Source organism: Colias eurytheme, chromosome 1 (assembly GCF_061535395.1).
Source record: "Colias eurytheme isolate Ceu_HAF_F1 chromosome 1, ilColEury1 Martin Lab GWU primary, whole genome shotgun sequence".
Taxonomy (NCBI): Eukaryota; Metazoa; Arthropoda; class Insecta; order Lepidoptera; family Pieridae; genus Colias; species Colias eurytheme.
Window position 1 is genome coordinate 15,508,255 of NC_142980.1, and position 15,904 is coordinate 15,524,158.

General features: G+C 34.7%; 1 protein-coding gene across 1 annotated transcript in view; it reads right to left on the reverse strand.

Annotated features, from left to right (window-relative positions):
* LOC149911407 (uncharacterized) overlaps window positions 1-15,904 on the reverse strand; it is a 123,411-nt gene that overhangs the window by 67,118 nt on the left and 40,389 nt on the right. The window contains exon 4 of the mRNA XM_090106124.1: window positions 7,590-7,653. Within this exon, the coding sequence (XP_089962250.1) occupies window positions 7,590-7,653 (64 nt within the window). The remainder of the gene's footprint in view (window positions 1-7,589; window positions 7,654-15,904) is intronic.

Sequence of the window (15,904 nt, forward strand, 5' to 3'; positions counted from 1 at the left end):
ATGCGCAAGGGCGTCCCCCCTTAACGGGGATCTCGAACCTCGGCTTGGGCTGTCGCTTGAGTGGAGGAGGCCGGAAAGGCCCTAGTCTGACGGGACAAGTGTAGAGTGAACAGGTACCTTCTAGGGAAGCGCTTACCATCTTATCTCAGCTTAACATCAGGCGAGATTGTGGTCAAGCCTTTCCCTATTGACATTTAAAAATAAATATAAAAAAATATATAAATAAAAAAATGCATCTTAGAATTAAACGCCCTCTGTACATCATTATCAAGTTGTTACAAACGCTCCAGCAATATACATAATATTTTCCTAGAAACAAGTGAACAATCTACACCTACTCTTACTATCTCCTCATTAACATTTCCACATGAGTCGGTGTAAGATGCTTTTGACCCGGCCCTTTTATAAGTACATCTCGATCTATTTGCTTGCGACACTGTTTTTAAAGAAGGTAAAATATAAGAGCTTTAGTATAATTGTATACGAGTATTTTTCATCATATAAATCACTTTTTTGTAAGTACGAAGTAAAACTTATATTAAATATAATCATTCAGGTACGGCTTTCAAATCAATATAACTACAAAATTAAAGTAACTATGCTATTATTCTATAAAAAGTATATTTGTAAAGATCATTTGCATTTTGATCGTAATAAAAATTTGCCAACAAATTCCAGGAACTTCAGTAACGCAGTTGCGTCACAGTATTGAAAAAAAAAATTATAACGACAGCATGAAAAGTTTGATAGTTACAGTTAGTATTTGTTTCGAGTTAACTCGCTACAAATTCGTCGAGCCGGGAGCGTTAGTCCGAAACTTTGCTTCGTTAGCGACAATCGAATGATGTGGTCGCTGAAAACTCTCGCTTTACTCACATGTCGATCAACACCTGCCAATTTTAATTTTGTGCAATGCTTTCTAACTATCCGAGTGAGTAGAAAGCAGTTTATTTAATACCAAAAAAAAGTTTCTTTTCAGAGTTATTAAATTGTGGTAAGTAATTATGTAATTCATATTATCAAAATTAAAAGATTTTAAAACATTTTCCGATTTTTTGAATTTTGAGGTCAAAAGCACCAAATAGTACTGCTTCTGATTAAAGATTTTAAAAATTACACACTACAAGTTACGTTTTAAACATAAAATTAGTGGTTCTAACATCTCTTTTCTCTTCTAACAACGCTAAATCATCCTCTCAATCCATAAGACATCATAGAATCCACACCAATAATCCTGCCCACTGAAAAGTAAGCTTATTAATTATACATTAGCCTCATATAACCAATATTTGGTTAACGCCCACTATTCGCTTTCAGTATGAATACATAATTTACCACGCGTTGATCATTTACGAACTGCTATAGTACGGTTATTGGTTTCGGTTTAAAAGCTATCGGCTTCATATTATGCAGTTAATAAATCTCTCTCGAACGCGTTTTAATGAAGGTTAACAATCATGATGAGTGGGATTTAAAATTTATACTAAAAATATAAAGCTGAAGAGTTTTTATGAACTCGCTAATCTCAAGAACTACTAGAGATATCAAAATTTCTTTCACCATTGGTAAGTACGTGATTCCTTGGTACATATTATACTGCCGGGGCTATGTCGGGGCTGACCGCTAGTGCTCTATAAAACTAGGTATTTAATGTGAATACAGATATACATTTATGTGTAAACTAGCTTTCCGTCCGCGACTCCATTCGCGTGCGCTTCACGAAATCGCATGACAACATGACAATTCTAATGCATACAGCGAAGAAAATGTAAATAATTTGGAAAATCCAAAAGTGCACGCCTCATAATTTTTTTTAATAAATATTTTTAATTATTATTTTTGTTTATTTAATAACAATTAAACCACATCGAATCAGACCCTGAAAAATGAAAGGGTTCTATTCCTGAGCATACTCAAGCGTAAGAGAAAATAAAAACCGGCCAAGTGCGAGTCGGGCTCGCGCACAAAGGGTTCCGTAGCAGCAAATATAATAAATTACAGTTAAATCAACCTATCTCAAAAACTATAAGAGATACTTTGATCAAACCAAAAATCGTTGAAAGAGTTAATTAGCATGCATCACCTCTATTTTTTTTAGAATTTTATACCCCGTAGTTATAAAAATAGAGGGGGGGGGACATACTTTTTACGACTTTGAGAGCTGATATCTCAAAAACCGTTCACTTTAAGAAAAATGTTTTTTAGAAAACTTTATATCATTTTAAAAGACCTTTCCATTGATACCCCACACGGGTATGTACATCGAAAAAAAAAATTTCATCCCTCAGTTACATGTATGGGGGGCCCCACCCCCAATTCTTTTTTTTACTATTTAGTGTCATATTTTTGTAGCGGTTCATACAACACATATTCCCATCAAATTTCATCACTGTAGTACTTATAGTTTCCGAGTAAATCGGCTGTGACAGACGGACAGACGGACAGACGGACAGACGGACATGACGAAACTATAAGGGTTCCGTTTTTGCCATTTTGGCTACGGAACCCTAAAAAAAGAGTCGATTAGTAAAGTATTTCGGTCGCTATCGTGTTAACAAGAAAAAGGATCCGCACATACAGACACACGGACGTCCAAGACAGAACTTTTTTAAACTGTTTTTTAACTAGTTTAAATAACAAAAATGACATCAAAAATATCATGAACGTTAAAAATAGTGTTTTTTCTTAATATGTGTGTGTATGTATTATCTTACAAGTGCAATGTATGATACATAAAGACATTTTAAGTTTGAAAAATCAGATGTTTTGCGCGAAGCGACAGTAGTACCCACCTCAACGCTTCGCTTATGAGGCGTGCAAAAAGCAGTTATTTTCACACTTTTATATTAGTATGAGAAAATACTGAATCAATAAACTACTATAAAATATATTTTGATTATGAGTATAGGATTAGATAATATTTGCGTGTTAAAGTTTATTTTATGAAAATGAACTTCTAAGTTTCCTATATTTAAAACTAAGTACCTACAATGTATTAAATTTTAATCACTCCTTTAATTTCGAAAGACATCTTACATCCTGTGTGATGTTTCCGAACTAAGCTAATTATAGAGAAATTATATTCATATTCAATAGGCAAATGGAACGAATGTTATATAACTTTGTTGTTTAACTAAATAGCATATGCATTGAGAGAATTAATGAGAAATAGTATTTTAATATCATATTATCTTAATACTATTATAAAGGCGAAAGTTTGTATGGATGTATGGATGTATGGATGTTTGTTACTCTTTCACGTAAAAACTTCTGAATCGATTACAATGAAATTTAGCACACATATAGAGGGTAACTTGGATTAACACATAGGATAGGTTTTATCCCGGAAATCCCACGGGAACAGGAACTATGCGGGTTTTCCTTTGAAAACGCGGGCGAAGCCGCGGGCGGAAATCTAGTAAACTATACAGCATTCGAAAGCGCACGTTCAAATCCTACTAATAAATTAATAATAAAGTATAATGTATCAAATAATTTATTCAAAGCTGGAATTTGTTGGTCAATAAAGCATGTATGTATTTGATATTGGTAGAATTAGAATGCAAAGCAGATTTTAACAGTAGAATAATGATACAAGCCGCATGTCCCGGATCCTTCCAATTCGAAAATTTCGGGGAAAAATTCGGTGGCTTTAACCTTGTCCTGACAATAACGTACACTGTTAACCATGAATTCATCAATTATTTACAATTACAGTTATATACATCTCTGAAATTATTTTCATAGATAACGAACTATGTACCTACTCTTATCCATAATCATTTCTACGAACAGTAACGTAAAGAAACGAATTGATTACATTCGCTTGCGCTAAACGTTCAGCTTATTGAAAACTTCATTTTGTTAAAATATTAATAGGCTCGTTAGGGTTCAGTGAATAAACTCTTCAGTATGAATAGTAGAAAAGCTTTTTTTAATTGGCGAGCCGAGTGCTTCGTCGAAATTGTTTACAACTGGCCTAATCCATTCAAACTCTATAAATTGTAATGTTAATTGCGAGGGGAATCTAAGACTCGTGTAGCGTACCTACATTCAGATACGGGTGAATTTAACAACGAACATTACTTTTGTATTGTTTAAAATGTACGTAATCTTGATGACGTTTTCTACGTAAAATCATTATAGAACCTCATTTTATTCAGGTTGCATCACTTTTAAAATTTATAGTCCTCGCCGTTATACCTTCTAACAGTTACTCTTAAGTAATTATACAATTAACAATAAAATTAACTACACCAACTAAACACTTGATCATTATTTAATAATTTCAAATATAACATCCCCATCAATATAAAACGGGATAATACTATGTAATCCGTTTCTGACGACGCGGACGGCGAGCACGGTTTCGGAGAATCTGTGTTTTCGTTAAAGATTTATTATTTTATAGTTGAATCTAAATTGTATATATTATAATTAGGTATTTTTAAATAGTTTAAATAATTAATATACCTACCAACTTGTGATTGACTTTAAGTTCACTTAAAACTATAATATGCCACATATAAATATAGGTACGATACGGTTATATTCGACAAAAATTGCACTTGCTACAAAAAAAACACCTAATTGAATGTAGATTGAAACATATCAATAGCACGTTAGTTCATGCAATCACCTACATTAGTTTCTGATAACGCACATTACGCTCGCGCGCCACTTCAAGATTGTCACGCACTTTTGACCGCGATTGAACGCCGCATTGTTTACCTTATTTTGGCTCTATTATATTATCAAGTGATTTTAAATTATCTCAATACATATCAAGCTCAAAAATCAAACTTCTACTTATTCTAGACTTACTTTAGAAGGACTTTTGTATAATATAAACACTGAGACTCATACCTATAATAATAATAGGATATTTAGTACGGATGAAACTGGAACAAATAACAGAACTAACCATTAGAGTAAATGAATATAGATCACATTTATGCTTTCATTTTAGATATGTAAAGCATTGTAAATAATGAACATGAATTCTAAATTATTTTAGTTTGTAATTTAACAATAGCACTACTACGTACATACTTCATAATATTAAATATGTTTAATCAGTAAAAGGTTCCTGGCAGAGAATGAGCATCTACCACACAAGTAGGTTTCACTGTCTTGCAATTTTACCAATTCATCAAAGTCAATCTCATACATCTCTTACATCTCATGCAGCTGTATTTTCACCGTTTCTAATTACTACAAAATTTGGATCGTTTACACTTAGGTACACGGGGATTACCGTACGAATGTTTTGAACGAGATCTGTCAACATTTCGAGTGGCGAGCGATAAAGCACCAAGATTGTACATAAGATTTCAACACAGTAGCGATAACGTCGACGAGCGTTGATTCTTGTGTCTTGATTATTCATTAACGCGCTCGTAGTTAGCGGCCGTCGTGCCGTGAATTATAATAAGCGACGGTTTATGACGAGTCAACAGGAGCCGCTCGATGCTGGGATTGCGCAAGTGACTGTCGCCGCGTCACATCTATTGTTGTAAGTACTGTATAGGTCGCAGGTGCCGTCTTACCTATGTTCCTTAGGCTGTATTGAAAACCGCCATTACATCTTCATATAAAATCTACAAACGCAGCTCAATTTAGAAAACTGCATTCCTGTACTTCATTCAAGGTAAGCTTATTAAACGTAGAACACGTACGTTCCTACGTAAGACAGAACCTGCATAAAGCTCACCTAGCAATTTCTAGTACCACATACAATGCGAAAGCTTATTAAAAGCTCGTTAAGAAACCTCTAAAGCATTCGTAGCTTTGAGGTACTCGTGAAAATATGTTCTCGCTTTAATATGGAGCTTATAATAGGAAGACAGAAACCGAGACATTCCTTCATTTTGTCGGAAGCGCGCAGTGAGACTGTTGAATGGATTTAAATGTTATAGCATTTATGCGAGAACATTATCTATTATTAAAAACATCACTGAAAACACTCATATAGCTACGTAGTACTACTATCTACTTATTTTAATACATTGCGAACTCAAAAGGAATAAGCTTATTGGAGAGCTGTTATAATTTGAATGTAATCGAGTGACATTGTGCAATAACAAAAGGTATGATCTAAGACTCTTTATCTTAAATTTCATGCGTTAATTTAGGAACATCTATTCTCCTAACGCATCATTCTTTTCTCCTAGTATAACGAAGAATATATCGTGGTCCATTGAACATCCAGGCACAAAGATACAATACCTCTCCCGTAGTCGACCGGGACGCATGAACGTAAACGCAAACCACGGCGGCTTTCCGATTTAACAGTTAATTTATTTAGAAAATCAATTTATATACCTCACCACTACTTCGATATATACAATAGTGATGTTATGAAATTCCACGGCTATTGTGCTACAAATTACATTACATATTAATTCCACGCAGTACGTAGGTACGATAATTACGCGCAAACCCGCGCTTGCGTGTTAGTTCGCGCTATTTTGTTATTTCGCTTTGAAATCGACGTATACGTCCCCAATAACCCGTTTATTCGCCTAGATTCAGCGGTGTTCTATTGTTTTAAAATTAATCAGGTCAAATCTCATTATTATAGGATTAATGGACCTGCAGCTTAATTAATAGAATACCCACCCTATATTATAATAAACAACTATTATTATCACACACGAATTAATAATCAAATTTCCTCATAGCTATGCTAATTTATTAATTTGTTCAAGATAAAAATCTATAAAATGTGTCATCTGTAATATGATAATTACAAGACAGTCGTTAACAGTTAATTATTTTGTTTAAATTTCTATAGAAACTGGCTTCTTAAAAGAGAAACCATCGAGTTTTTGCCGGCTTCATCTCGATAGAATCAACATTCCAAAACCGGTGTTTATTCATGACTATTCATCATTAGAATTAAAGTCTAAATGATAAAAAATATTCGCAGTATAAATGAATAATAGAAGATACAATAAATGAAGAGTTCTGTTTTTTTTTTTTCAAGGACACAACAAGTTTAGGCTAACTAATCAAAATTACAAAAAACTACAAAAGCTTAAACTTAGTGAAATATCGGTAGCCTATTTATTAGTTATGTAATTTATATAAAGTATTTATTGGGAAATTATGATTCAAATCTTAATTGAGGTCAATAATTCTAATTTCAAACAATATTTTTTAACAAATTAAATAAATGTAAAGTGGGAAAATAGTCAACAAGTATAAAACTTACTTAATGTTTTATAAGAGGTTTGATACAAAACAAAATACATTCATCGCAGGCGTAGGCGTTCTGATAAATATATCTTAATCATACCTCTGCAACTCCCTAAAGCATTTTCATCTGAAGTATCTAAATATATGCCTGACACTTCAGCGAATAAAATAGGCTTTTACTTCGAAAACTCTACATCGGCATATATTATAATAAACTAACTTTCAACTCACGATGATACCTATGAAAAATTTAATAGTAAAGCTTTACATTGATGAAAAAATACTGAAAATAGCCCATTAGCTTTTTTTTTTAATTAGTGCATTAAGAAAAATCAACAAACGACTAAATACCCCAATTTAAAACTAATTTAGAAAAATAAGTCACTCACCGCCAGAGACTGTCTCCAAGGTGAAAGCGTTGAACTTCCACTGCACGGACTGCTGCAGGATGCACTGTAAAAGAGATATCGTTATCCACTCGCACAGGGTCCACTCTGTCCCGATGTTCATTTGCGTGACAAAGGGCGCCGCTACCATCGACACACGACAAGCCGTATAATCCGCTCACTCGCCTATAACACTATATTGAACTTGCTAATGACTAAAATTGTAGTGCCAAGTTTGGACTTCGTGCAAACTTTCAAAGAACGGAGTTCGGATAGTGCCTTCGCTTTTGTGCCACGTCACGAAGGTATTTATAAGTTGTATCTATCTATAGTAGAGGCTTTTAGGCGAAGTCTCTCTACTCCATTTTCGAATGTTCCAATATTTTAATGAAAATACTTATCGCGATCACGTCTACTTTATTTCGTGCAACGTTCGTGTAGTTCTGAACGATTTCAATTTCCTCTCGATGTCATTATTTAAGCGGATTGTACGGCACGTCCACGTGTCACCTCCTAGACCTATATGTACGGCGATATTACAAAATTTCGACCCCATTAAAGCTGTGCAAGGTTTAGTGAAAAAATTAATAACTTGTGCATTGTTTCATTAAGTGAATTCTCTGGACAAAGGCTTGGCTAGATTGGATTTGGCAAAGAAAACCTTCGTAATAGCGCCGTATGATCGTTCAACATACGCGCCTGTTTCTCAATGACCGAGTAAGGCGCTATGACAAAAATGATGTCGTCTCAAGTTATTCAAAGTGAAAGAAGGAGACGGCCGGTAATTACTACGCAATCGACGTTACTTTACGATTGTGAAACAGGCGCTAAATCATATTCGCAAAGCATTATTTTGCTTTATTTCAACATTCGAAGATTCATTGCCATATTGCCTACATAAATACAGGGTGTCTCATAAGTACCCAACGATTTCAAAAGCGTGTCTAGACTAGCCGGCGCAACTGATGGGAGCGGTGAGTGCGGCATTAGCTAGCGCGTTCCAAGGATTTTTAGTTGCCGCCATGTCGTTCACGGGAGAGCAACGCGGTTTTTGCGTTCGCGCCTATTTTCAAAACAATAAATCGACGGCGCCTGTATCGTCTCAATTATCGATTGAGGCATATTGATGAAACGCCCAGCAACTCTACCATACTCTCATGGATCCGGAGTTTCAACACTACCGGAAACACAACAGGAAGCAAGAAATCTGGGCGCCCAAGAAGTGTAAGAACGGATGAAAACATTGAGTTGGTGGCAAGTTCGGTGCGACGTCAACCTCAAATAAGCATTAGGTGGCCATGCTACGCAACTTTTTCGAGCCAGAGCTTCAAGAATGTGAGCATTATAATGTCAGGACATGGTTCCAACAGGATGGAGCCAAATCCTATACAACTAACCACTCAACTGAAGCCCTACACCAATTGTTTCCCGAAAAAGTCATTTCAAGAAGGGGTGACATTGAATGGCTCCCCAGAAGCCCGGATTTGACGCCACCCGATTTTTTATGGGGGTATCTTAAGTCAAATGTGTATGAAAATTCTTCGCAAACTTTGAACGACTTGAAGACCAACATCGGAGAAAAAATTGCGTCCGTAGATAGACCTCTTCTTCAGAAAGTTTTCAGAAACTTTCACCAAAGACTCGAAGAATGTCGGCATCGTAATGGACGCCATCTCAACGATGTAATCTTCAAAAAATAAAAATTCCTTTTGTTTTCTATTAAATTTGTCAATATTATATTTTAAAACCAATAATTAGTTAAATTTTTTGCATCATGAAATCGTTGGGTACTTATGAGACACCCTGTATTTTAAAAAGTAAATGTTTAGATAAACTGCATATACATCAAAAATTTTGGACAACAATAGTGAAGTGAAAATAGATAGATATTATTTTAAGCTTGGGTACTAGGCTTTTTTGTTAACTCGACCACAAGGCCAGCACTGAGCTGGTGTGATTCCAGATGTCACCATTTAATATTATATCTTCATAAAATATTTTTAAAGGCTCGAAACTAAGTATTTTGCTTTTCGAGCCTCAAAGGACACGTCTTAACGTTCCTGCGCCTGATTTCTCACCGGCTGTCCTAGATTTCCCATCGGACTGAAGCCGTGAAATAGTGCTCTTACTGTAAGTACTTGTGTTTGCGGTTAGTCTATGGTTTTCTCTTTTACATCCTAATGATGAGCTATCTATCAATCTACTATATAAAAATAAGAGAACGCACAAGCCGATTTCCACGGTTTTGCATTCGTTGGAAAGGTCTCGGGCTCCGTGAGGTTTATAGCAAAGAAAAGGTGTCTCTGGTGGCGAAACGGAGTTCGCCGGGTTTGCTAGTATTATATAAAATACCTTTACAAACAACACAATATAAAATATGAGATGTATACGTAAAATTGTAACTATCCAGTCGGTTCAGAGAATCCTTAGAATATATATCAAATCCATACATTTGTGAGTATTTAAACTAAAAACTACTTAAACTAAAACCCAAATAGAAAGAGCTAAAAATAATATTCGCATCGATATCAAAACACAAGCGAATGTCAACGGCCTTACGGAGATACGATTGGCACACACAGCTAGACTTGGCGCTCTATCAATGACCAAAATGCATCGTGAAATTATTCCTGCTTTTGTCAACAACCCTGGACCGTTTGATGTGGGAAAAGCGCCTCTATACGCGACGAAATAGAGGTTTAATTTGTGTGGTTTGAGTGCTCGACGCATCGCCATAGTCGACAACATTGTACGCTAATGTGCCGACTTCCTCACGAAAGTAGTGATGTGTGACACGAAATTATCGCATTTTACCGCTTACATTTTGGACTCGAAACAAAACATAAAATATAATTTCATTATGCACGCACATTCCGACAGGTATTCCGTGAATTTATACATCCAGTTTCCGATAAAATTTAATGTATTTCAATATGAAAAGCCCTCAAAATGTTGCATATTTCCCAAACAATAATAAATTGAATTACTCATGTTGGGAATTTTGTATCTATATTAACGAAAAACAATTAACAGTTTATTAAATTACTGCATATTGTTTCGCAATAATTGATTATAACATTTAATCAAATTTACCATTGTTTACCATAAAATATTTTCATTAAAAAATATAATAGTTTGTCCAATCCACGTTAAAGCTCAGTATAAATATAAATATGTTCTAGAATTATTAACACAATTAACGAAGCTAGAAAAAGCACCTATTGATCTCCTTATCTCACAAATTTCATTATAATAACGACCCTGTTTTTAAATAGATAAGGCAGGGCGGCCATAATTAATTTATACGCAATTATCGAGTTACCGATGAAAATGCAATTAAACCGCGTCCAACAATATCTTGCATAACGCGTGTAAACAAATATTTATTGGAAATTTGATCTTATAGAGTCAATCTTTCAAGAGAAATCTCTCGATAGCAGCTCCGGAAAACCCATTGCTAATAATATGACGGATCGAATCTCTTAATCACGGTCTTAAATTAATAACGGACATACAGTTGAAATTTACGAAAATACGGAAGGGAAACTTAAATCAGAAGACGCGACATTAAAGTCCAATTTTAGAAATCAATTGAAGCCGAGGCAAGGAATCATTCAATTCTTTGAAACCTAGATATTACTTCTATATTTATTCTACGTCGAATCTAGCGAAGCTTCCTTACTTTGCATAAAATTACGAGTTTTCTAACAATCAATTCTTCTTTTGGCAATTTCCTTTTGGATATCTTGCGCCTTTAAAATGCAATTTTTGCTCGAGTAAATAGAATTTAGAGTCGAGAAATGGCTACCGAATGGGAGACAGGGTTCCTGTCCCATTTTGCATTAGTGCACATAACAAAGCATTGTTACCTCGGGCCGTCTCCACTTGTGAGAATATTGTGCGCCTGTTGGGTCGGAATATCGTGTAAACTGTAAGCCCTGAATGAGGCAGCTAAAACATGGACGCAAGCGGAACCTAACCATGTTTCGGAAACGTCGAGTGAATTGTTTCTGAATGATAACAATATTAAAATATTTTGTGTAACAGAACATTGGCTTAAACAATGTCAGTCGTTAGTAAATATTGAAAATTACAAATTAAAAAGTATATACTTTAGGACACAGGCTATTCACGGAGGTTCTGTTATTTTTGTACATGATAGTGTAAAATGTAAAGAACGAACTGACATTGTTAGTCTTTCTGTAGAACGGACCATTGAACTGTCCTGTGTGGAGCTGGAGCGTTATATTATTGTTTGCGTTTATAGACCCCCTTCCAGTGACTATAATATGTTTGAGACAGTCATGGAAGAAATATTAAAGCGTCTAAGCAGGAGTAAAAAAAAAGTTATAGTATGTGGTGATTTTAATATTGATTTACTTTTACAAACACAAACGGCTACACGAATTGTTAATTTGTTTCAGTCATTTAATCTATATAAACTTTTTAACGAACCCACACGAATTACACCTACTTCTGCAACTTGTATTGATAATATATACTGTGACTGCATCTGTTTAGAGAAAAATATTCTCAATACATTGACTTCGGATCACTGTGGCCAGAAAGTAGTTTTTGAATGGGATTGCATACCTACATTTAAAAGGATTAATGTTAGGCCTATAACTAAAAAAGGCATTAATAAATTTAGGAATAATATTAATAAAAACCTGCCCGTACTAAATGTTCAATCCTATCCTAATAGTCCTTGTGAAATGTTTAAAAATCTTTTTAATTTAGTACATAAAGAATTTGAAAAAATATTTAAAGTTAAATCTTTAAATATTACCAAGGATTTACCATTTAGTAAATGGGCGACAGCTAGTATACATAGGTGCAGGAACATTCTTTATGAATTATATGGTATGAAGCAATATAATAAAGACCCATCTTTTCTTAGTTATGTTAGAAATTACTCAAAAATTTTTAAAAAAGTTTGTTTCACTGCAAAGCGTTTGTATATCAAAGAAAAAATACGCGACTCTGATAATAAAGTTAAAACAGTTTGGTCAATTATTAATGGTGAAATGGGTAAAAGCAAATCAAGTAATACCATAAAACTTGTAAATAATGACAGGGTTATTGACAAAAGTGCTGATGTTGCGCTTGCTTTTGAAGAATTCTTCAGTAGTGTCCCTGCTACTATTACTAATAGTTTAAATTCGTCTTCAGCACTTGCAGAGACCTTTTTGAGGGACCATGTTGCGGAGTGCAGTACATTATTTGAATTACGACACGTAACTGCTAATGATATTGTTACTGCCTTTAAGACGCTTAATCTTAAAAATACTTGTGATCTTTGGGGAATGTCCGTAAATTTAGTTAATAATATAATAGAAAATATTGCGAAAAATTTAGCTTCCATATTTAATAAGTGTTGTGACTATGGTACATTTCCTAATTTACTAAAGCTTAGTAAAGTTATACCTTTATTTAAGAAGGGCGATCAAGAAGACTGTAACAATTATAGACCTATCTCTATTTTACCAACATTAAGTAAGGTATTCGAGAAGTTAATATTAAACCAATTGAGTAGTCATTTTGCATCTAATAATTTACTGCACACCAAACAGTTTGGTTTCACAAAGGGGCGCTCAACCACAGATGCTGGAGTTGCACTTCTAACACATATATATAAGGCATGGGAAAACTCAAAAAATGCTCTAGGGATATTTTGTGACCTCTCCAAGGCATTTGACTGCGTTGAACATTGTACTTTGTTACGTAAACTTAATCACTATGGAATTAAAGGAAAAGCCCAGAACCTCATAGCGTCATACCTGCATGATAGGATACAGACTGTAGTTGTTAATGGAGAACGTTCTAGCGGTGCGTCAATTAACATTGGTGTTCCACAGGGGTCAATTTTAGGTCCCTTCTTGTTCTTGGTATATATCAATGATCTTCCCTATTATTTGCAGGATAGGTGTGAAATAGTTCTGTTTGCAGATGATACCTCATTAATTTTTAATGTGGATAGGCATGACCCAAATGTTGACGAAGTGAACAGTGCTCTTTTACACATATCTGAATGGTTTACTGCCAATAATTTATTATTAAATGCCAAAAAAACCAATTGTGTTGAATTTTTACTTCCTAATGTAAAAAAGTTGAACAGAGATATTACCTTGAACGGGGAGGTATTGCATCCTACTGAGTCTACTGTATTTCTAGGGTTAACATTGGACGAGAAACTACAGTGGGGAGCCCATGTCAACACCGCTGCAGGTAAGCTCAGTTCTGCTGCATATGCAGTCCGAAAAATAAGGCATCTCACCGATGAGGATACGGCTAGATTGGTTTATTTCAGCTACTTTCATAGCATTATGTCCTATGGAATTCTACTGTGGGGCAGGGCTGCAGATATAGAAACTATATTTATCTTACAGAAAAGAGCCATTCGCTCTATATATAATTTACGTGCTCGGGACTCACTAAGAGATCATTTTAAGAATACTGGTATCCTTACTGTACCATCACAGTATATATTTAATAATATTTTGCATGTACACAAAAGCTCTGACTTACACACAAGAGTAGGAGATAGACACGATTATGGCACAAGGAACAAGAATAGAATTGAAATGCCATTTTTCCGATTAGCTAAAGTTAAAAATTCATTTATGGGTCAAGGTATACGCTTATACAATAGAATTCCTCACAATATTAAAGAGTTTAGTAGTTCTAAATTTAAAACTTACATAAAAAATGTACTAGTTCAGAGAGCGTACTACAGTTTTCAGGAATATATGGACGATAAAGACCCATGGAGGGTTGTCGCGTAAACACCACAGGACAGTTCTTTGGCATATTATGTAGTTAGGTAGATATAAGTTACATATTATGTAAATTTATTGACATTATTTAAAAGAGCAACTATGGAGTTTCTTGCCGATTCTTCTCCATAGATACTGCTTTCCGAATCGGTGGTAAATGTTAAAAATACTATGTAATGACGATTCGAAAGTGCTACTAAATAGTAGTCTAATTGAATAAATAAATGTTTGAGTTTGAGTTTGAGTTTGAGTTTGAACATACACAACAATACATTTCATAAGAATGAAATGTGGGAAACTACATTAATGTAGCAAATAAATTATTTAATAAAATACTAAAATATAAAAACGAATCTATCCATTATTGACTATTGTATTCGCGAGTGTTAACCGGTTTACCATAATCTGCTTTCTGCATGTTTCATGAAAGATGTGTTGAAATAAAATTTATAAAATATTAAAATATCGTACGATAGTTCGTCACATCACTACTATGACCAATTCGGTAGTAAACACATAAATAGTTCGTATTATTAATGGTGTTTCGTGACGCTTTATTCTTATGAAAATAAGCTAAGCGCTACGGTTAATTTACGCGAACGATCAGTAATATTCGCGCTTTGGCCGCAGCCGCGTAAACAAATATATCTTGCGCTTTACTGCTAATGGCTTCATTGATGCACTTCTCTGCCGCTACTTTTGATAATTTTAACAATGGACACGTATGCGCCAACGCTTAATTGATACAGTGAAAGTATTCACAAGTTTAACCCTTCTATTTAGTGACTATTAAAATCTATAACTCACAAATTAATCTTAATAAATCCTCTTATTTATTCTAATTGTATCGTATTAAGTACTTTTCACACGTTAATACTCAAATAGGATTAAAAACAAAACTCTTTATAGTACGTAAATAGTAAATACTATTCACGATTTTAATCCGCTTTACTACGTCGAGTTAGAATTTCAGTGTGAAATATTTTAATGGAATTAATATAAACATTAAGCGCATTAAAAACTTGCATAAAATTTCTAATGGATAACATGATAAAATAATATTCAGGGCTGATGCACACTACACTCTTTCCAATATTAGCCCAATACTAATCGCATGCTAATATTCCGTCCTCAATATGAATCTCATTTCGGGTTCGCAATAGATCTACTTTTATGTATAGCGGCTGTTATTATTGGGAGCGTATGTTACTTATCATAGCGGCGCCCTCGTGTTTATCTATATCATATCCTGCACTAAACTGTAAGGAGCCGGTGAGCGTCGGCCGTCGCCTTGAGTCGCATCTCCGCTGGCGACGTTAACAAGCCGCACATGCCCGTGGCCCATGCCACCTCATGAATACTAACAAATGACATTAAAATTTGACAGCCGACTTATCGAAGGACAGCGTAATGACCAAAGCGAATAGAATGAAGCCGTGACGATTCGCGTTTTCCTTTGTTTCGAGCGCTCGTCTTAAAAGTTTTATAAAATGTGGCCAAAGGATTTTCCATTGTTGCGAAAAATTCAAAACAAGACACCGA